This window comes from Accipiter gentilis, chromosome 9 (genome assembly GCF_929443795.1).
Source record: "Accipiter gentilis chromosome 9, bAccGen1.1, whole genome shotgun sequence".
In the NCBI taxonomy this organism is placed as follows: Eukaryota; Metazoa; Chordata; class Aves; order Accipitriformes; family Accipitridae; genus Astur; species Astur gentilis.
Genome location: NC_064888.1, coordinates 12,617,745 through 12,641,152, shown reverse-complemented (window position 1 = coordinate 12,641,152; position 23,408 = coordinate 12,617,745). Strand labels below are relative to the sequence as shown.

At 36.9% G+C, this 23,408-nt stretch overlaps 1 protein-coding gene across 5 annotated transcripts in view; it reads right to left on the bottom strand.

Annotated features, from left to right (window-relative positions):
* Positions 1 to 23,408, bottom strand: part of PARG (poly(ADP-ribose) glycohydrolase) — a 73,493-nt gene that overhangs the window by 27,150 nt on the left and 22,935 nt on the right. For all 5 annotated transcript variants that reach the window (XM_049809684.1, XM_049809685.1, XM_049809688.1 and 2 more), the window contains 2 exons: positions 14,604 to 14,696; positions 12,253 to 12,410 (listed from right to left, as the gene is read on the bottom strand). In XM_049809684.1, the coding sequence (XP_049665641.1) occupies positions 12,253 to 12,410; positions 14,604 to 14,696 (251 nt within the window). The remainder of the gene's footprint in view (positions 1 to 12,252; positions 12,411 to 14,603; positions 14,697 to 23,408) is intronic.

The window sequence follows — 23,408 nt, the reverse complement described above, 5'->3', positions numbered from 1 at the left end:
ATCAATTTCATCCAAAATCTATATTAAGTCACAGAAACTGATTTTAAAAAGGTTTTATGAAAACTTTGATTATTCAAAGAATAAAAATCAGGACTCTAAGGCGGCAAACTCCAGACTTACACAGTCTATTTTAAAATGGGCCAATATGCAAGTTCTATCAAGGGGTCGTGCTTGCACAACTAAGAAGGGGTTCATAAAACAAAGAGTTGATGTGTGCGCAGGTGCACGCACGCACCTTGCCTAAATGTATAAATTCTCTCTGACCTTTTATCTGGAAGTCTCATTTGGCATGAATCCTTTAAACCGGTTAATTTCTCTATTAGCCCGATCATGCCTTTACTAGTTTTTTACCTCTTTACATCAAATTGAAATCTTGTTTATATTACAAACTCTCAGGAGAGAGTTCTTCATGTCACAAAGGCGATACATGATTTGGCATAACTAGCAGAGTGGGCAGAAGTCCAGAACTAGAAAAACTATGCCTGAAATAAGTCAGATCAAGCTAAAAGGCAATGGCAAGGCAGATGAACTTGGTTTCATCCGTTACGATTACGCACCAAAATGCAGTCACTCTGTCAAGTAGGGAATTTCAACCAAATATTTTTTTAAATCTGAAGTGTTCAGCATTGTCTGTCTTTTCTCTTGTTAAAAGCTGTGATAACTACCTCTCTTCTTTCTCCTCTGGGATCAAAGCTAGAGTAATGCTGATTTGCTTCTGAAAAATCTCATTTACAGCAGATAAATATTCCCAAAACACCATCTATAATTACAATAATAAGAGATATCTGTATTTCTGTTCTAGCCCTATATGGCTGGGTAAAAACCACAGGGCAGAACAAATGAATCTGAAAAGCTCTGGGTTCTGGCACAGGCACTTGCTGTAGAGGAATACTCCATACAGCAGGAAGAGAAGAATACTGTGGCATTCAAAATTATCTGTATTTTGACCTAGTAGCTATATGCATCCAGTAACTACATGCATCAGATCTTTTATAGCAGCTAGCTCAAGAGCTCTCATAACCTTTCTCCTCCTCACAGTATTTGCTTTTCTTCGCTATGACATAACATAAACTATACGTTCTCTTTGAAAATCCATGGTTAAATAGAGAAAAATAATTTTTAAAAAATTATTTATTTAAAACAAAAGGAGGCAACACCAGTCCTGCACACACATTTTAGGACTGAATCCACTATAAATTATGTTTGTCCAAAACAGAATGCATTTATAAAGGGATAGCTATTTATGGCAGCTTGAAGACACCATGTCTTAGATTATCATGCTTGAATTTACTTAATATTTTCTGTGTCTAAAATTTACCTTTATTAGTGAGCCGGTGGCAAACTGAAGATGGCTATCTACAAACACGCTTTTTATTATATATATATATTTGCAAAACACTAGTATAGTACTTGCACATTTTCATATAACCAGACCAAGGAACTCTTGTCTTCAGCTATTTCAAGTAAGAGTGCTTTATATTAGGAATATGTTTTAAAGGCCAATCAGACCAGTGGAAAAATCCCCACAGATTTTAATGGGCTACAAATTGGCCTTAAACCCTCATAGTATCTAATTATTTGAAGTTATTGATATTCACTCAATTGAATTTGATTGCTTCATATGTTCTTTTAGATTTCCACAGAAATCATATCACAATTACATTAACAATTCAGAAGACCTCCCCCAAGCTATACTTAAGTCAGAAGAAAAGCACAAGAGAAAAACCAACACACAGCCCCCCCATACACTCAGGCAGCCAAGCTTTCCTAAGCGTGGCATCAAGTAACCAGTCATCTTTGTGAATGCAATAGTAAAAGCAAGTGATATTTACAACAATCAAAAATGGCCCAGTCCTGCCCCATTAATTTAAGTGAGGATATAACATGGCAAAGTTATGAACATTTTAACCTTGAACCTTACTTCTGAAATGATCCATTAGGCAATGTTATGAGAAGTTTTATTTCTGAAACAAGTATCTCTATTTTGAAGAACAAAGCTAGATAACGGCATCAATAAGATATTAAATAAAATTCTTCTTCAAGCTCTGAGACACAGATCCTACTAAAAAAACAACCCAAAAATGTAAGTGGAAACCACATAATCAATTTTCTGACAAAAGAACCCAAGGCCAAACCCCATTAATTCCAATTAAAGAACTCATCCAATGAAGTGCACTGTAAATCAAATGCAAAGCACCGCAAGCCCACTTTCAATCGAAGTAATTGAAATATTACCGGCAACTGCATATGTAAGCTGTTTTGCTTTGTACAAGATGTTACCACTGCCATGCAGCTAACTTCAATTTAGCAGACACAGGAGCTAAGAAACCTTGCAGGGCTGATCATGAAACACAGCTGCAAATGTATTTCTGGTTCTCCAGCTTCCAAGCCAGGGTAGCAGCAATGTTAATCAAGTAGAAGACCTCTACAGAGATACACTTAAGTACTCAGGAAATCAAGGTCAGAGATTTAAAAACCTAAGTAGATGTGTGAACAGCATCATAAACACCGAGTAGTCATTGTGGCTAAATTAAAACTCTTTCCTAGCAAATATTTGGACATTAATTCAATTGCTCTGAAGAGAAATCCTACATATGAGAAATAAAATATTAAAAATAACAACAACAAATACTGGGAAAATGTAAAAAAATTTTTTTTAATTACTCAACAACTGTCAGTAAACATAGTGTAAAGTTACAAGGCAACAGTTTATGCTATTTCAATAATTGTTACAAAAACTTATGCATTTGTTTTGTGTTAGTGTTTTCTTAAAATTTTTGGGTGGAAAAAAGCATTTTAGAAGTGTAATCAATATTCTGGTTTTTGCAGTCTCATTGAGTGCAAACTCAATATTGTCTTATTTTCAACCAACATTTCCACCTTGGAAAGCTGGAGCCAAAAGCTCTAAAGAACCTGCTCTTAAGTCCTTCAAGTGCTGAGGCAAGCGGCAAATCTGCAAGATACTTTAAAGGGTGCATTTCCAATAATGCAACATCAACATGATTTAATAACATTAAGAGCTACACAGAGTGACCTTGGCATGCATATAGTTTACTGGGGGAAAGTTGAACCAGCTTAAGTAAACAATTCCAAAAGACATTGTTTCTGATTAAGGTATAATCAAAATACAGTAGTTTACTTGTAAAATTTAATTTCCAAGGAGCTAAATTGATCCCTTGAGATTACTTGAAGAACTGGCTCCAGTAAATTTTACAAGCAGAAGGAACCATTACAATCATGTGGTTTAACCTCCTACTTAAGTAATTTCATATCAGTATTTCCATCCGCAGCCTGTATCTTCCCATCCTCAGGCTGGGCTTCTTTTAAATGTTACTTTTCAAAAAGTATAATCGTGTCTTTACACTGAAATCAGAACCTATCATAAGACTCAGAAAGCTGTCCACGCTGTAACAATATGCAAAAATTTGCAGTATGGATCATACTTCAAAGAATACTTCCAATTCATAAATCCATGGCATTTCATGTGTGCTGTTTGCAAAAGCACGGATACACAATTTTATACTTACGGTCCCCAAAAATAACTATGTGTGCTTTTTCTTAACTACTACAGGCACTAAAAAGTGCCTTTTACTTTACTAATGTAGTTGAAGACACACTTGTATTATTTCTCGTATTTTAGCATGTTCTCACTAAAAATAACATGGCATCTAAGCAAGTGCAAGCCATTTTACTAAAAACTAATTTTTCTCCTACAAATAGAAGTGGAAGAAGGATTTACAAGGAAGTAATACGGAGAGATGAATTTCACCCAGTGAAGGGACTGAGCAGTGGGAAGGATGGAAAGTTAAGGCAGAAATGAAAATAGGGAATCGACATTACCTTCAACCTCAAGAACGCAGCTGATTACTGAACAAAGTTTTGTCTAATGTACAGGATGACAAGAACACTTGGAAAAAAGAAAAAAACCAAGCACCTTGCTTTTTGTGTCTTGTTGCGTTTCAAGACTAAGCTTATCGGAGGTATACGTGTAGGGGTGGAAATACTGTGCTTACGTCTGTGTCCTGGTTTCGGCTGGGATAGAGTTAATTTTCTGCCTGGGTAGCTGGTACGGTGCTGTGTTTTGGATTCAGTGCATGAATAATGTTGATAACACACTGATGCTTTAGTTGTTGCTAACTAGCACTTATCCTAAGTCAAGGACTGTTCAGTTTCCCGTGCTCTGCCAGCGAGGAGGTGTACAAAAAGGTGGGAGGGAGTGTGGCCAGGACAGCTGACCCGAACTAGCCAAAGGGATATTCCGCACCATAGAATGTCATGCTCAGTATATAAACTGGGGGAGCTGGCTGGGAGGGGTGGATCGCTGCTCAGGCATCAGTCAGCAGGTGGTAAGCAACTGCATTGTGCATCACTTGTCTTTTATTGGGTTTTATTTCTCTCTCTTTTTGTTATATTCATTAGTATCATTATTATTATCACTATCATTAGTGTTGTTATTGTATTTTGTTATTATTAGTATTATTATTTTATTTTAGTTATTAAACTGTTCTTATCTCAACCCATGAGTTTTATTTTTTTTCCCCAATTCTCCTCTCCATCCCACTGGGAGTGGGGGGGAGTAAGCGAGCGGCTGCATGGTGCTTATCTGCTGGCTGGAGTTAAACCACAACAGTATGTTACTGTCAAAATTGTATTACTCTTCATATGATTGAGGGCTATTTTCATGAAAAGGCTGAGGATTCTCAGTTGTTAGCAATCTCAATGGGAACTACTAAAATTTCATACTGATACATGGAACCCTGAAGGAAAAACTAACATAGTGTTGAATGGCACAATAAACTCATCATTTAGTATTAGATCGATTGCACTGGGGAGCACACAAGAAGAATCCCTTCCATCTTTCTCCTGCAATTTCCCCCCCACCCCCCAGAAAAAAAGAAAGTGCAGTTCCACGAACAGGAGAGAAAAATAAAACCCTCCGTTTTTCAAAACCAGTATCATATTTGTAATGAAGTATTTTTTTAAGCTTTGATTTGCAATGCTAAGCACAGTTGATGAAAACACTTTGTTTCAGTAAGGGTCCTGTCACAATATTATTTGACTTTTTATTCAGTTGTGCTCAAGGTAACCTTAGTTACACACATATTAAGGACCACCTATAGATATTAGTATATCTAAGGTATAGGAAATCTGTATGCATTAATGTGCACAGAGGGAGAACCCCATCATGTAAGAGCTGGAATGCATATGTAATTATGTGTACTTATCACATGATTCCACAGGATAGAGAACAATCTCTTTCACTCTCTAAATATATGAAAGCAATTCAGCCTACCATATAGGAATAACTGAAATTACATTAATTACCTGTATCCTTTGCCTGAAGTTCTTTTCTGAGAAAGCTGTTTCAATTGATTATGTATTGGGGGGGGGGGGTCGCCCCCATACAGAAATATCTATCTGCCTTTTAAACCAGAGTGGTACATCACTAGAGCTTTGCTTCAATGAAAAAGACGGAGATAGTTCCAATCAGTTACCAGTCAAGGACTTTACATGAAGAACAGAGCTGCAACAAGTGTTACACTGCTACCATTTACACTCCCTTTGTCAAGGGAAATGAATTATGCAATGTTTAATTCCTGCTTACATACCTGTATTTTGTGAATAGCAATACCCCAGACACACTCTGCTCTCCAAAGCACACCAGGGGGTGCACAAGACAATCCACTAGGATGCAGGAAAAAAGTATTTTTGTACCATTCATAAAATAAAAAATATGTTTAAAATAGTGGTTATTTCGTCTTTATCTCGTACTTTTTAATTTTTTTTTTGTGCACGTTTTAGAATGCAATATATTAATACAGTAGCACATGTATGTAATTTATAAGTAAATAAATATGCATATATTGGGGGTGCATGCTCAAAAATTTTTTACTGGTAGGTATGTGCAATCAAAAAAGTTTGGAGACCACTGCCCTAGACAGCTTTAAATACGTAAACATCAATTACATAAGATAAGATGAAAAAACCTTAGCAAATTTAAAATGGGAAATTCTTGTATCCAATGTAAAATATAAACCCCTACTAGAAAGTCCTGCAGCCATTGAAAATATTATACGTGAGAACTAAATACTATTCAGAATATTAAAGTTTCAGTTCATGAAATCTGGACTTTATATAAATCAAAAGCAGATTAATACAGATGAGGAACTCCTCCCAGAGAGATGAAAGGCAGACAAATTAACCAGCTTTCTGAACAGTACAAAAGGAAACATCATCGCTGTCCAGATCTTGCACTTCCCAATAGGAAGACATATCACAACCTTACACAAGTCAGGTACAGCAACCTCAGTTCTGCTTTTCTGGTGTCTAGTGTATGTTTCTTCCACTTCATCACAAGATTCCATCCTTCTGTATTAAAACTGCCTTCCTTTTCTCTGTTTATACAAGATGTAATTTAGAGTTTTTGAATTCACTTGGTGTCAAGTAGGAGAAAAACAATACATTCAATAATTCAACCTCACAGGCAATTTCTGATTTAGTCATGTGTCATTGGCACGAGCTGTCGTCATCTCAAGGTTATTTAAGATCATCGTACTATTCAATACTCTTATGTTTAATTAGAACTTCATCTCTAGATAAATAGTGACTTTTAATATTTGTATAAATAAAAAATTGAGCAGTGTAATTTTGTTGGTAATCTAGATGCAAAAACTATCTTTCCATCTTAGACACACATTCATACCCACATCTCTATTCTCTGTGCTTTTTATTTTGTACATTTGTTTATTGTGGTAAGTGGCTTGGAGCATTATAAACATGCTTTAAGAAAAAGTTTTGGTGATTTAGGAGTCTTAAAGTACATCAGATTGATACTTGACTTGGGTGAAATGATAAGATGCTAACTCCAAGTACTCAACACCAAGGAATAGCAGGGTAAAATGTTTTACCCTGAAGATCTAAAACAAAAGACATCCCACAGCATGGTACAACTAAGTTCTGGACTAAATTACTATATTTACTAAGCTAATAAAAAATATTCAGATTGGATACTGTTTTAATCAGTACAGCAAAGTAATTATGCCAGGTGTGTTAAGAATAGCATCCTTTTAAAGTTGTCTATTTAAATATTATTTCATCATTTACCACACACAAATGCTGATTTTAAATTTTTCAGAAAATTATACTCTACTTAAAGTATTCCATCCAAGGCTAATTAGAACTTGTACTTAAGGTAGGCATAACAGAATCAGTTTTGTCAAATCAGTGTCTGTAAACTCAGAAAACCTAGAACCACTTTTCAGAGGAGCAATGCATCTCACAGTCCAAACCAAGCTCTCTCAAAGTTGCTAGATAATTTATTCCCCAGAGAATACTCATTAGTGTTTTAAAATTGATGTTGTTTATGTAGAGACAATTGCATTACTGGTAAATTAGGTTTCAATTCTCCTGCATAAACGTACTATACAGTTTGCCCATTTCCTTTCATATATTATACATTCCATGAAAGACATATATATCTTAACTAGGGGGGGATTTTCCCCTCATTTCCAATCACTTGAAATTACTTGAAAGGTTTGTTTGATAAAGAAATTCAGTCCTAGTGGAATACTGGCAGTTTCAGACCAGAGCATCCACTAATATACGTGCCAGAAGATCCACCAGGCTTATGCCATTAGACATACTACCTTCAATTATGAATTCAGCCTGAACTGTTTTGATGGGAGCTATTACAGATGCATAGTCTCTCCAGTTTAACTACAGTATTTTTTTGAAAAAGGAAAACAGGAGTTACTGTAACTTGACACAACAGCTAAGAATGGATCTGTAGCAGTCAAAGACACAGGAAAAGCAAAGTAGGTCCTTGACAAACCTGTCTCCTTTTCAGTCATCCAGAACACTGACTCAAGATTGCAGAAGTTTATTTTCCCCTCACACTTTGCTTTTACATATAATCAAACTAGGTAGTTTCCTAAATTACCAAATTCTACAGTGTTAAGACACAGGTCTGATAACATGGTCAACAGGGGGTGGAAGAAAAACCTCCACAGCACCAAGTCATGTGTGACAGTGGACAGTAGCTGTTTCAGCATCTTACAAAAAATAAATGCAAGAAAGCATAGTTCAATCTTATCTTTAAAAAATTTCAAGAGGAATATGTTTTCTATGAAAGTTCCATGTTAAACCACAAACTATTCACAAAGGAGATTAATTATAAGCATTGTCATAAGAAACTACTTTAAACTGTGCAACCAACATCATAACTGTAGAGATGAGTTCAGAAGAGTCAATGCAATTCATGCTCTACCTTCAACCAGCATGCAACTTCCATGGAAAATTTATCAGTAAGAGGAATAAAATGGCAAATTTAATTATTTCTTTCTTTTGTGATGGGATATTTTTGCATAAAACTGCCCAATCTATTTCCATCTTACATACCATAAAAGCGTTTTTAAAAAGAAAAATTGAGCTCTTTAAATTTAACTTGATATTTTGAACAGAAGCAGTATTTTATACTATTTAGTATGATCTAATGTTTGGCCACTGAACAGCTGTCATTCTATCTACTAGAATTCATAAATATTAAAGCTCTCAAAGTTAAACTACAAATTCCATTTTATTAGCTACATTTGAAATGGACTATGTTATTAATGACCTAAGAATCATAATAGGCCCATCCTTGCCAAGCATGAAAGGGAAGAATTCAATTAAATTATTGAGTATTTCATTATACACAGGTGACTTTCAGTCTGTAGCATGAGGAACAATCAAAATAGTGTCACAAAATACTATTAAACTAAGTGCTTCAGTGTCAAAAGAGGAATGCTCACTTTTTTTTTTTCCTTCTCTCATTTGGCAAGACCAACAGGCAGAAGAGGTAAAGCACAGATGACTTATGTTAATACTAACACATACAATGGCCTGCCTTCCAATTAGTTGCAGCACATGCACCAGCATTCAAACAGCTTGCCATCATCACTGTACTAACAATGCCAAGCACTGGTTCACCAGAAAATGCTTAACAGAGGGGGGGGGCGGGGGGAGGGGGGAAGAAGAGGAGAGGGAAAAAAAGAAGGGGGGGTCAGGGGAAAGTAAATTCTTAATATCTTGCACTGACTGTCTGTTGTTTTGTCAAATAGATTTGTACCTTGGGGGAAGTAGGGGTGGAAGTCACATATGCTAGTTAATACCACATAAAAACCTAAAGCAGGGAGAATACTAGGAGGGAAGAGGGAACATGACAACATTTAAATGTAGAAACTGTAATTATTTTATAGTGTATAAAAAGATATTAATGCTTAAGTCTGCATAAAGTGAATTGTTAAAAGACTGCTGCGTAAAATTGAAAACACAAGAAAGAAACAGCTTACACAGTTGTCTTTCTAACTTAAGGCACAAATATCATTTTTTCAGTCTCAAAGATTTGAGGGGAGGGGTGAAAGCCTTTTGTATGAATGTAGAAAGGGCATGTGTAGTGGAATTGAGGAACACCACATTTGCTAAAGAAAAAAATCCCTCAAATGCCAGCATCCGCTCAGTAATTTTGCTTCGTTAGAGAACCATGGCAGATTATTATTTTGTACCCGAAGAACAAAGTAATTCATTCAGTCATATAGCAGATGAATTATGCTGAGGAAAGAACTAAGTCTGGAAAAAGCTGCAGACCATAATACTGTGGGGAGAAAGAGCTGCTGTGTGGAACAATCTGTTATGCCCATCCCTAAGTAGACAGCTAAGCAGCAGCCTCCAAAGCCTTTACATCAAAAACATTGTTATAAAGAAGGGAAAAAAAGTCACAAACATTTTAACTTCAGTCATTGCCTACTGCCTTTTGAGTATATCCAGCTTCACAAAAGGCTTTTTTGTAAAAGCTGAAAATACACACTGCAATGGACCAAACCTTGTCGTCTTTACAAGGCTGAAACAATAGCTGAAAACTCGACATTTTATTCTCTGTCCTTGCTACTAAAGAACTAACTTTTCAGGGCGATAAAATACAGGGTTGACAGGAGGAAAAGAAATAGGATACTATCCATCCTCCTTCTCCTCCTCATTTTAGATTTCAACTGAGTCAGGTTATACACAGTAGCACGATACAAAACTGTAAATTCTTGTAGTACTCTCTCCACCACTCACTCTTTTCAATCTCCTTTTGTTTTTATTCTGCCAGTCCCCCTCTCACTGAGACATTCCCTCTTATTTTATCCACTGCCTGTCACACCTCATATTCTACTTCACTAATCTGCTCATTATCAAATGCAAAATACACAGGGAGGGGAAATCGTGGTCCGACAAATGGTTAAGTAGAAAAAGGACTGAAAAAGGAAACTGTAATTATATAAAAATCACATAAATTGGCAAACACTGAAGAAGAGCCACTTTTAATCCTCAAGAACCAGAGGACATCAGCTTCTTTTCTCCAGTTTGGCAACAATATTCTTGCACTTAAATGAATAAAAATGGCTGTCTAACCTATGTGACTAAAAGCTGAGCATTACGTCATCCATAATACAAGAAGGAGGCCTGAAGATTGTCTGCTGTATTACCCCTTTTAAATAACATTGTTGGAACTTACTCTGAGTGACAGGACTAGGAAGCCATGTCAGAAAACAAAGGAGGACGACTGGAATAGCATAGAAAATCCTGAATAGTTTATACTACTGGTCATTCTTTAAGTCTATGGCAGGAAACTATTTACCTAATAATTTGCCAAGGCTTTTTTTATTTAGTAGTAGTTCAAAAAATTATGCCCCGAGTTAACCACTAGTATTACACTGTACTACAGTGACTTTACATTGCTGTGCAATGTTCATAGAAGAGAATATGAATTTACTGCACTGATTTAACAGCATTTTATTCTATAGTTGGTAAGAATTTAACTGCTTGATTTATAATACGCTTCAGTTACAACAAAACCTGGTACCTTAAAGTCCTTTAAAAAACCCATAAAATTCAGCTAGAAGTGTGTAGCTGGTGCAGTCAAACAGAACTCTTTCCAGAACTTCACTGTCCTCTTTCACTGCTCTGAACATAGATCTTTTTTAATGCATGGATGGTACTTTCCATTTATTTGTTCTTATGAACTAATGGTGGAAAAAACATGCCGAATTGTATGGTACATTAATGCCCACTCACAATTCTCTTCTGTAACCCACTGCACTGTTGGAATAAACACCAAGACAGTGACCCTGGTCTCTCTTCTGAAATACACAGTATAGAGAAATGTGTGCTAGCCCTTGAAGACAGCAAGCACCAAAACCATTATTAGTACTCTGACAATTAATTTATTCTGGGAAGTTCCAGTCTAATATAGCTCATGACAGGCATACCCAAGTGTGCTGGATCACAGGTAACAGTATTATTATATTTCATCTCAGTTTTCAGAGCATATACACTACATATGTTAACTGTGAGGAATAAGAAAAACCTCTAGATCAATAATCTGTCCAAGCTGCAGCCTAATAAACTTGAGGTTGATCCACACAGACTTGTATGGAAGCATCCAGAAGATAACAAACTCATTTCTGATCTACAAGTCCATGTGAACCACAATATTTTGCAGCAGGAAATATCTCCATCTTCTTCCCCCATTTACAATTGAAATAAGCATATTTAAAAAATAAAAGATGTGAAGAAAAATTTCTAATCAAATCTGTCTGTAAACTACCATTGAGCAAAAAAGAATAAGCATTTGTTTAGAAATCAGAGTATCTTTAATTAAATTCTTATTGTGGTCTTGAAACCTTTTCAGGCTAACTTGTAGCAAAAAGGACAGCTTTATTTTAACATGCAGCTCTACAACTGCCTTAAAATGATAAGAGACTGTATGGATACTGAAGAATCACATCCTATTGATCTGACTTAATGTGCAGATCACCACTGCTGACACAAAGGAGACAACAGTAACATGGCTAGGGAAACACTGACCTTTAATTTAAATACGTATAGAACACTTGGAAGCACAACTAAAATATACCATTTGCAGACAAATGGCTTATGAGGAGGTAGGGAACTGTATCAGCCTAATTATGCCACAACAAGAGTGTGCATATGCATGTGCATGCATGAAGAAAAGAATAATTTGGAATATTAAGCGTATCTTCCTGCGCACAGGATCCTTTCTTACATAGTTGCATAGTTTTCTTGTCCCTTAGAGGTAAACAGAAAAGACAGAAAGCAAATTACTGAAATTAGTGACAGGAACATGAAAGAAATGGGAGTTTCTCCTGTAAATGACAACAATAATATTTTCATTGAAGGGTTATCAGCTTCATTTACTCCGGAGTGCCATACCTGTTGAAGTTAATGTCTGGATAACTAGAATATTCAGACTTCATCTTCGCATTGCGACGTGGAAAAGTACAGAAGAAAGCATTGGCTAGAAAACTAGCAATCTGTTCCTGTGACATTGTGATGGAGTGATTCATCTTTTGTTTCAGTAGAGGTATTGGCTACCAACAAAGAAGTGAGGGGGAGGGAGGGGCAGGACAGAAGGGAGGGGAGGAGAGAGAAAAATAATTAGCTTACCCATTTTAGAAGAAAAAACAGAAGCACAAATTACATTTGTTAAATTAGAGCAAGAGTAATTTAGGCCATTGGTGAACCCTTTAATCAGCAGCACCATTAAAGTCAAGAACCGTTTATTCAAGACAATTAGGAAAAGGCTTGCTTGACAAACTGCAGATTTCTAATCAATAATAAAAAGAAAGACCAAGAAAACACTGCTTGTCAAACAAAACCATGGGGGGGTGGGGGGGGTGGGGGTGGGGGGTGGTGGTGGTGGTAAGTAGATGGGATGCTGTAAATCCTGGGCAATCTTAAAAACTTAAGTAAAAGCTCACTTCTGACAGCTGTATAGTTAAGAACCCTTAAGGAATGCTTTCAGCTACAATAACCATGCTTTACACTTTACAAAGAAACATGGAAGGCATGCCACAGATCATCAGTCTATGACTTGCTCTGAATTTTTTTCAGTCCTACTTGAAAAAATAACACTGATTATATTTGCAGGAAGTGCATTATTATCCATTCTTTTATAATCACAATGAACAAGAAGTTCAGCTTCACTGTGGTCTTCAGTTTGGAGTTTTATTTGACTTTAGTCAAGGTTTCTTTAACATAAAACGAAACTAAGGGGCAGGGGGAACAAAAAAAAAACCCACACAAAAACACCTGAAGTGTTATACATCTTCCATTTTATCAGACTTTAGCTTCCTGATTTGGAATTTTTGCTCACCACATTCATGACATTGTATTTATTTTTTTTTTTTAATTATGTGATAATACTAGAGGTGGGGCTGGGTGGGGGAATCAGTCTGACTGCTAAGGAGTCCAGTAACAATTACGATAAACCCACTTGACAGGAGAAAGAACACCATTTTCATCTCTTCTTCCAATATTCTCAGCCATCATCATCAGCATAGCTCCAGGACAGCTGAGCAGCTACATTTTAATCTTTCTAGTTGTGAATGCAGAAATTGCTACTAATTCAGACTGTTGAATACACAGCCCTGTTTACTCCACAAAACCAGTTTTCCTTGATTCTTATAACTACTACATTCACATTCACTGAATCTCATTCTGTCTTCTGGCTATTTAATTAACAAGCTACATTATAATGTCTGAAGTCACACAGCTAGAGGGGGGAAAAAAGCCTGACAAGCTCTCTCTAATAAGTTCTACAAGCCTATAAAAATAGGATATTTTTGACAGTATGTTATATTGGAATAAATTTAGCTTTATGTCTAACCAAAAAAATTAGTCTGACAAAGTTCTTCACAATTTACATTGCCTAACAGTACATCATCTTTATAAAAGGCATTACTATATGAACTTGCAAGTCTTGTGCTTGACTTTGTGCTCAGAAACTTCACAGCATTCTCAAAAACTTCCCCCATCTAGTGACTAGTAAAAACATTTTTAGGAAATAGTCATACTGTTTGAAATTATCTCTACTGTAGGACCCCTGCAGCCTAACAAAGTAGGGAGAGATTTTCCCTGGTCCTGTCCAATAAAATCAATTTAGAAAATTGTAACAAAGGAGGTTACAAATTACAAACCCTGCTAATGTGTTACCTATCATACACTCTCGCTTGATCAGTCCTATTCACTTTCATCAGCTTTACTACCTACAAAACTGATTCCCATAACAATAACAAAGAATTAGTTAATGTTTGTATGTCTGCAAGTATCGTGATGCTTTAACTAGAATAAAACATGTTTCCAAGTAAACAAAGGCTTTATGAAAATACTACTTGTAGGATTAAAAAAATTCTAAAATAAAAAAAATCACGTTTTAAGATTATTCAAGTAGTTCAGTTTGTAAGTGTGATTTTCAAACCTGAAACGTTTCATGGTATTTTCATTTTAAAAAAGCAAGAAGCAACTCCAGCATATAGAAAGGAAAACATTACTGAAGTTCAGGCTAAAAGTATGACAGCAAGATATATTTATTTATTTTTACATTCCACTATATCATTATAGAATTGCATTGTCTGTTCTGCTCCCTAGGCCTCAGCTACGTTCAACACAAAAACTATAGCTTTCATTATAACACAATCCTGATGTTTTGACCTTAGCCATTAGTTACAGTTTGCAGAAAAGTGGTCTGCCACAGAGCACTTAAGCTAGAGCTATTTACTTACCTGGGTGCAGATACTAGGGAGACAGAGCGCCAGCTTGACCATATCAGGAAGAATGGACTGGAACAAATGTTGAGCCTCTGCATCTTCCAGAACCTGTAAAAAGAAAGGGGGAAGGGGGGAAGCATTTTACCTCAGAAAAAATGATTGTACAAAAAGTTTGTGAAAACAGGACCCATTCGAAAGAAATAAGAGAAAAAAATAGGTCCTTTTAGCGTCATGCAAATCTGTAGCATTTTTCGTGGTAGTACCTTCACTGCATTTTACCTTGCAATAATCCACTAACTGAAATACAGAAACAACTCTCAAAAGTTGCAGTTAAGAAAACATGTCACCAAACAGCCTATAAACAAACCTTGAATAAGGTATCATTTGACTCTTTCCAAAGCAATGAACCAAATTCTCCACTGATAGAAATCACCACCTAACCACAAAAGTACTGGAACAATTTACTTAACTTTTATATTCAGGTCATAGTCCGAGACGAGTGCCTGTGACATTCTCCTGTTAAGGACATATGAAACACACCGCTGGGTCAGATCAGTGGTCCTCAGCAGCAGCAACAGGAAATGCTATGCAAGAGGAGCATGCAAGCCTGGGCACTTTCTGCTGCCCATCCCCACCACGTTCCCTAAAGAACTATAGCCGTTGGATTACATCCGTTAAAGGGTGCAGCCTGCCTGGTCCACATGCTGAAGTTGCAAACTTTTCAGTCTCTTCCTGTAAGACAGCTGGTCCTATGACTATTTTAGCTGACTCTCTCTACCTGCTCTGACATTCTTCCAGAGAAGGAGACACCGGAACTGACAACATTAAAAAACAAATGGGGACACCAATGTTTCACAAGGCTTCTCAAAGTTTTTATACTCAATCACTCACATCAATCCATTCTTGTCCTATTCCCAACTCCCTTCCTAACACTGTCTGGCCCACTGTTGACACGTTTGGCTGCCAAAGTGTATCAAGCCAATGTATTCAGAGAAAGTCCAGGACCTCTCTTCTAAGTTGCAACTGCTAGTTCTGAGCATAACATCACGTACCCAGGGTTTAGACGAACCCACCCACACCCTACACCCCCATTCATGTATCATACACCTATTTTTAAAAGGTGCAAAAGGTTCTTTACCATGGGCAATGCTCTTCTAAGAAAAGCTAGGATAGGCACATGAACGAGAGGCTGTGAAAAGCAACATAAAGCAGTGCAGCTGCAACATGCACAGTGGCACAAAAGCATGCCATATCCTCAAAAGTCTCATATTCTGCCATATGAACCAGCTGAAGTAAGATCAAGGAGAGGAAAGCATTCTCCATTTTCCTGTGCAGTGGTGCAGTTTTTACCCTGATCTAGGGATCCAGGCACTAGATGTGACTGGCTGTTAGATTTGCATGCTGCGTTTAAGTCAAAAAGCAGAGCGAACACACAGCTTGCACTACAGCTGGGGAACAGAAGACGAAGGTCACAGTTCAGCCTTCTGCCTCCCTCTTTCCCCTGCATCCAAGGAATCTGTATTTGAGACAACTACCTTCTACCAGTTTCTAGATTAAAATCATTGAAGTTCTGAAACTGTGGCTTTAAAGCTATAGAATATTATGTTTCAAGTAAAACTTTTAGAAAATAATTGGATTTACTACCAATTTCACACAAAAACAATAGCAGACAGAATGGATGAAACAGCATCAAGGTATTATCAATTTTAGTCTCTGCAACGCTTAAGACTAATTGTGAAATCACAGGAAGTGATCTTTTTAGTCATATAATCAAAGCTTTGTAATTCACACTTCAATGGAAAGTTTCACACAGCCTTCAGAATGTAAAAAAAGATACCGGCAATTTTCTTGAGAAGAGGAAAATATGGTGCCTCTGATTCAAAGCATACTGTTCCCCATAAACGCCAAGCTGAAAATATTGTTTGAAGGCTAACAACTTCTGTTCTTCCAAGATCATTAAAATAACTATAGAGGTATCTCTGTTCTATCCCCGCCCCCGTTCCGAGCAATATAAAAGGACAAGAGTACTTCGGAAGTTAAAAACCAAAACACAAACAAATGCTCACAGGACAAACAACTTATGGCAAGGAAGGGGAGAAAACAAAACAATCCCAACACCTACACAGTTACTTTCCATGCATTATGTATGCTGCTCATGGAGACATACAAACAAGGCTCTAGTTTAAAATTTTAAATTGAAACAAGAGCTTACAAAGAACAGCAAGAAAACATGAAAATAATTTGATATAATAAAGGAGGAATCCAAGTAATATACAAATTATTACTGAAAGTCAACTTTTTTTTTTAAGGTTAAGAAATGAACAAGATGCATCTCTTTCCTCTGTTGTTGGCTGCATATGCACCTACATATTTACATGGTATAAGTCAGATACTGAAAATTATGACCTAACCTTTATGATCATCTGCTCTATCATGAAACTTTCCTCTGTTCTTAAGGCACAATGTTTTTAAGTGACATAAAGTAACAAAATAAGCACTTAAAGGCTGGAATTTCAGACCTCAATACGTAAAATGAATATGTAAGTTAAATCTACTCAAAAGATGACATTTAACCTCAGATGTCTACCAGGCTGTCAAATTCTGATATTCTCTCTCCTTCGGGTAACACTTCTTCTCTTTTAAAGTTGACATATAAATAGTGGCTGCTATGCTTTGCTGACTGCCACAGACTATACAGTATCACTTATCTGGTGACACATTATGGCACTGGACTTTGTCATAGCTGTCAAGACTTCAACCTTTTCTTTATGCTCCTTTGAAAACAACATAATAATGGTATGAGACAATTTCTTCCTAAAAACTGAAGCAGGGCCAGCAATTGTACAACTCAGCTTCAATACAAAATGTGTAACTACAGAGTTCACTTCTTAAACTGAAATTCTACTTTTCCTTCTCTTTACCTTCCTAATGTTGCACCAGAACATGCTCTCCTCTCTACATTATTCTTATGCATGACTTTTACCAGGCCTCCACTAATGAAAACCTCAAAATTTGAAGCTGTTAATGACCAGAAGTGTTCTCATTGGACTTCAGACAGATTATTCTTGTGTGCAAATGACAAATAAGATGGGTTTTTTTTGTGAAAAGTGTTGGGTGCCATGAAAGTCTTACATTTTCAAAAGTCACTTAAAGAACACCACAACTTTAAAAAGATGATCATTGTGAGTGCTAAGTTCACAGACCATGCCAAGAAACTCCTAACTCTGCATCATTCTCTAATCAAACCACCAAGTAGCCGAAGCATCCTTGTTTTGAGTACTTCCCTATTTAAGCAAAGGTGTCCTAAATATTGCAGGGAAGCACATCAATAGTTTTCACACTCAAACGTAGCTTGCTTATTCCCAGAAATACCAGAAGTTCACAAAATAGTTGCTGCAGTAAGTAATCCAAGAACTCTGTTGTTCAACTGCAGGTGCTGTTGTTGTTTTTTTTAGAAAACAAGCAAACAAACAAAACCTAACCAAACCCCTTTCTCCCTAAAAATAATTCCTTGGCCAACTACTTAGTCCTCTGCTTCCCATTTACATCTTGAGGCTATAACCCATTATTGAACAGTGGCAGTAAGCCAGAAATAGGTACCCTTCCTTTCTTTAATTTTTTTTAAAAAACTAAGTAACTGAGTCATGGCTACATCCATGTAACTGTAACTTCCCCTTTCTGCCCATGGGCTTTTCCTGTACAAGTAACATTCCTATGAGGTTTTTATGAAAACGCCTCCAAACCCCTGGCTGCTTGGCCCTCATCCTCTTTTGACAACTAAACCAGCACACCACCACAGCTGCAGCTTTGTAGACCAACTACTGTCACTGCATATTCTCAGCTATGCTCAATGCAACAGAGCCTGGTTTTATCTGTGACAGTCTTTTCAGACTTTGAAAGCAGCAAAAAAGAACACTCAATCATGGAACGTAAAAGGATTCCGGGACGTGGAGTACTGACACCACAGCTACATCTGACAGATATCCCATGATGAAAATGCCAACCTGGAAGAACCTAGCAACAGCACACAGAATACCTGGTCACAGAATGGAATGAAGATTTATTTAGAAGGAAAGTCTCTTCAGGAAGCAGTGACTTGTACTGATGTAAAATCCAGCACATTTAGAGCCACATTACATATGCTACTTATTTGTTCCTACTGAAAGAGGGATGTGTCGTTCTAATTCCCCAAACACAGGCACCCATCATTTTACCAGTTCCCATGTTAATCTGGTAATTTCCTGAGATCCTTCAGCTTGCTAATGCTACAAGAAAATAACCTGGGGGCATGTGGGGGGGGTGGTATTCTTCCTCTGCATTAGTAAGTCAAACAAGCCTACCAAAAAGTCATGCATTATTAGATGTTGTGCAGGGTGCGTGGTAGGTGAAACAGAACTAGTCACACCCCTTGTCAATGGTCTACAAAGGCAGATACCAGTTGCAACTCTTCTCACTGAAAAAGCAGTAATACTCTAGTTAGTATGAAGCTGTTACAACAAGCACCTCACTTTGAAGTAAATCTCCTAGTACAGGAATATCTATATGGATTCAGTAATGTGCTTTTAACTGTGTACAATCTTTTTCAAGGCTACAACTATGCAAAGATTAAGAGAAATGATTGGATTTCCCTTGTTTAAAAAATAACATTTCTTTTATAACTTAAGGAATTCTAAAATATTAAATGGTTGTCAACAATTTTCGGTAAAGGAAAACACATTAAGTATAGCAATTTTGTTTTTAAACAATTGATCAGTTTCCCTTTTCCTTATTATGCACATATGTCCTTTGCAGCTTCCGTCAGGATTTGAAATAAAAACAAAAATATATTGTTGACTTTATTCATAGTCCTCCAATCATGCAAAAAATTATTTAGGAATGAAATAAAAGCAGGGGCTATACCCCATGGGAAAAGTATATGCAATCAGAGTTGCTTTTTGCCAAGAAATCACTTGGCGATTTCATCAGTATTTGCACTGGAGTGACTGATTGAATGAACATGACTTAGGGCTCCAATTCATAAGATGCAAATGGTTCAGTGAGCCATAGCAGAGGTAAGAGCTCTTGGCCAAACTTGCATTGCAATTTTGTAAAATGAACATTTATACTGCAGCAAAGAGGCCTGACTAAACGCCACCATAAGTAATAGCCTCTTGTCACTATAAACCAGTCCTCCAAAACGTAATGAACGAGCATGCCTGACAGTCCTAATAAGAAGGATCTGAGGTAGCATGGGGTGATAGTGATGGTAGAGAGTTTAAATCTAAATCTGACAGCTCATCAGACCAAACAAACTGCACATACAGAACACAGATTTGGACAGCTCTATCTATCACATGGGAAGGTAGAGTCATCACACCAACAGGCAACCAGCATGCTAAGACAGCAATGGCTTAATGCTTTCCATTTGTTTGGTTTTATTTCCCGATATTAACTTTTGTGGCAGGACGAGGACCAACTGAACCACATTCTTAAGGATGAAGGGGAAAACCAGAGTGCTTCCTTCAGATTTTGTGTCTTTTATTTCCTAATTCTAATGGATTTTGAGTTCTTTTTCCTTCCCAGCTGCCCTAAGGCCTCACACACCTTCTTAGAATTACTTTGTTTCAGTGTGTAAGTGCTCTGTACCATCAGTTACTATACTGAACTGTCTTTCCAGTAACAGCTTTCCTAATTACTTTAATGTAAGATATCATATGGTTAGAGGTGGTAATAGCCTCCTAACTAATTAGACAAACTGCATAACTTCTATGTACTCTATTCACAGTAAGTTCATTTTCCTAATCTCAGGAATAATTTTTTTTCTTTTTCTTTCTTCACTATCTTCAATTTGTCTCAAATAAAAAAATATCTCTGTATATTTTTACAGGGGATTAAGACCCACATGATGAATACTTCCAAGCTGAAAAACTTGGTTGCAAATAGAAGTGTAGCAAATAAGGGTATATATAGCCCACCTAGACATAACACCATTATTAAACCTCCTTCAAGTCTGCAATTCAAAGAAAATAACAAAGATAGATAGCAAACAAAGAAATACTAGTCACATTCCCACAAAGAGAAAGATTTGCTCAGTGCCACGTGCAAGGAACATGTAGGTGGAACATGCCATGAAGTTTAAGACAACTCGGAATGGTCTCCTGAAAAAAATTTGATCAACATTTATAACTTTGCAGTTTTGGTGAGGATAACATGGAAGGCAAAAAACTGGAAAAAAAAATTTGGGGAACAAGGACAACAGGAACTTGTGTTTGAAGGCTTAATTTCTTTTTAAGACTGTTAACAGTCTTGTTCTACCCATAAGCATTTAAAACGCTACTTATTTTCATTCAATGCATAGACTGTACCTCCCTTCCAAAGGCTTCCATTTTACTGTCAAATGAGACTGAAGAGTTCAGTTGTGCTCTTGCACTGTTCTACAAGATATTGGTTCTTGTGCACTTTGGGACAATGTTAGCAATTTCAATTTCCCACTTGTTTTTTAAAGTGTATTCCACAGAAGAACCTCTCAGGCATCCTGAAGCATCTCCCTTACCATTCCCCTCAAGCTAAGACTTTCCATTGAGATGACACTTGTATAAAAACTTGAATGTACCTCAGCAATCACAACATGTGGCTGCTCCTTTATTGCACTAAGCGATATTGTCTTCATTTTCTTTTCCTTCCAGAGCTGCCTGTACTTATTTACTTGTTCTGTCTCATACAGGAGTTGCATGCTTTTTGTATGCTGTTTGTGTAATACTTAAACATGGTGGAGTCTAGATCCATGACTAGAACTCCTCGGTGCCAGTAAAACAACCAAGCCACTGTCTATGATCTTTAAGTCTTTTACCTGAAAAGTAAACCAACCTCAGACTGCCAACCTGTACTTGCTTTCTTCCCCTAGTCCTTGTCATAAATGCTTTTAAATATTATAGAATCATAAAAGCAGACTCTCTTGATTTGTTATTTGGGATAGCTGGGGAATAAAAACCAAACCAAAACGAACAGAAAAGCCTAAACAAGTTCTTAGGCAACTTTGAAAACTAATATCCTAACTTAATGCACCCCAAAAAAACCAGAACAAGCTTCACTAAGTCATACTCTCTACAAAGCCTTTTCTTCTGGACAGGGAGTAGATGAGTTCTACTTAAACATATTGCGCCAAACTATCAGCGCATCTGATACCTAGACAGAGACACTATGCTGCAGACCTGCTGACTTGTATGCCTATGTAAAGCAGATACTTTGTCATAATGTAAAATATTATATTTATAAACAAGATTGAAACCAAGAAGCAAAGTGGGGGTCAGGGGCGGGGGAATTTTAGTTCCCATTTTACTAAGTCAATGAACTTCCAAAACAGGAAGGAAACAATAAAATGTCATCTGCCTCCTTTTGCTCCCTTACAAAACTAATTCAGTAAGAAACACACTTAGCTGTCAAATCCATCCCATTTCTTGAGCACTTGTCTGATTAGAAACCAGAGGAAGGACCAAGTAATCTTTGGAGGGAAGAGGGAAAAAACCCATAATGCTGGATTATGCAGAGAAGAATCTTATTTGAGAAGAATGCTTCTGACATTTATCAAAACCACAAACTGACACTTCAAAAAGAAAAAGGAAGACAGCTTACAAGGCAGAGGTTAATTCATTTTTGTTTAATTCCACCACCCCACCCCACCCCCCCCAGGCTCATTCACATCTGCCAATCCAACCCTGGGATGATCTCTCCCTAACAATGGCAGCTTTGTTCTCAAAGCTTTTCACCATTCTAAATAAAATCTGAGAGAAAAATGTATATTCATATTTCCATCTCCTCTTAATGGTTTCAGAAGCCCAGTTTATACTTTTAAGGTACTGGAAATCTAACCTCAAACATTTCATTACCAACAAGTGAAACCTCAGTCCTGATTCTCTACAGGCCACCAATAGATTCCACCTGCACATTTTTGCAGAACAATTCTATCATGAGTAGAAGCATCACAAACATTTCCAAAGCAGTGGCAGAGTCCTGGGAGAAGTCCAATACTGCTTTCTAAACACTTCTGAGTTACTCTTTGGAAGTATGAAGTAGTGGAAAGGACAATGACCTCATTTCTACAGCAGTGCTGTAACATGAAGGAAAAAAAAAAAGTATCTTTCATCTGACTGACATAAGCTAACATGAAAACAATCCATTTCCAGGTTCATTCAAAACTTTTACCTTTCTAAACACAGTACCTGGGGGCTGGGGGGGGGAGAGGAATGTTTAATACTGCTATGATTTTAAAAACTTCTGCTACAAACCATAGCGTGGAAGTATTCAAAAGCCATCAGATATTTAACTACAACTTTTTTCAACCACTTTTGTAACTGATAAACTTGACACTAAAAGCTTCATGAGACAACATTGCCCTTATGAAAGCTCTATTTCCTTTAATGTTAAAAAAGATCAAGCACAGACAGAAGGGGAAAAAGAAGGATCAACTAAAGATAATACAATAGCATTGTAGATTTCAACAAATCTATAGACTGTTTTGTGGTTGGTTTTTTTTGGTTGTCAGAATTATAGGCTCTTGAAAAAAATATCCAGTAATTAAGATTATATTGGCCAAATAAGACCCTCAGACCATCTCCAGGGTACACACTCTGCCACCTTTGCAAACCTGCTCTTTAAAGAATGCATGGCAACTAATAACAAACTGCAAGGAAGCAATATAAACAAATTCAGTCTTTCAGATGAAAAAGCATGAGAAGAATTGGGAATATAATTATACTACACTTCATTTATCCCTTCATAGTCATTCTAACAATAGCAATGCCTCCTTATTGCTTCCCTACTTCCATCTACACTTTTTCAGAG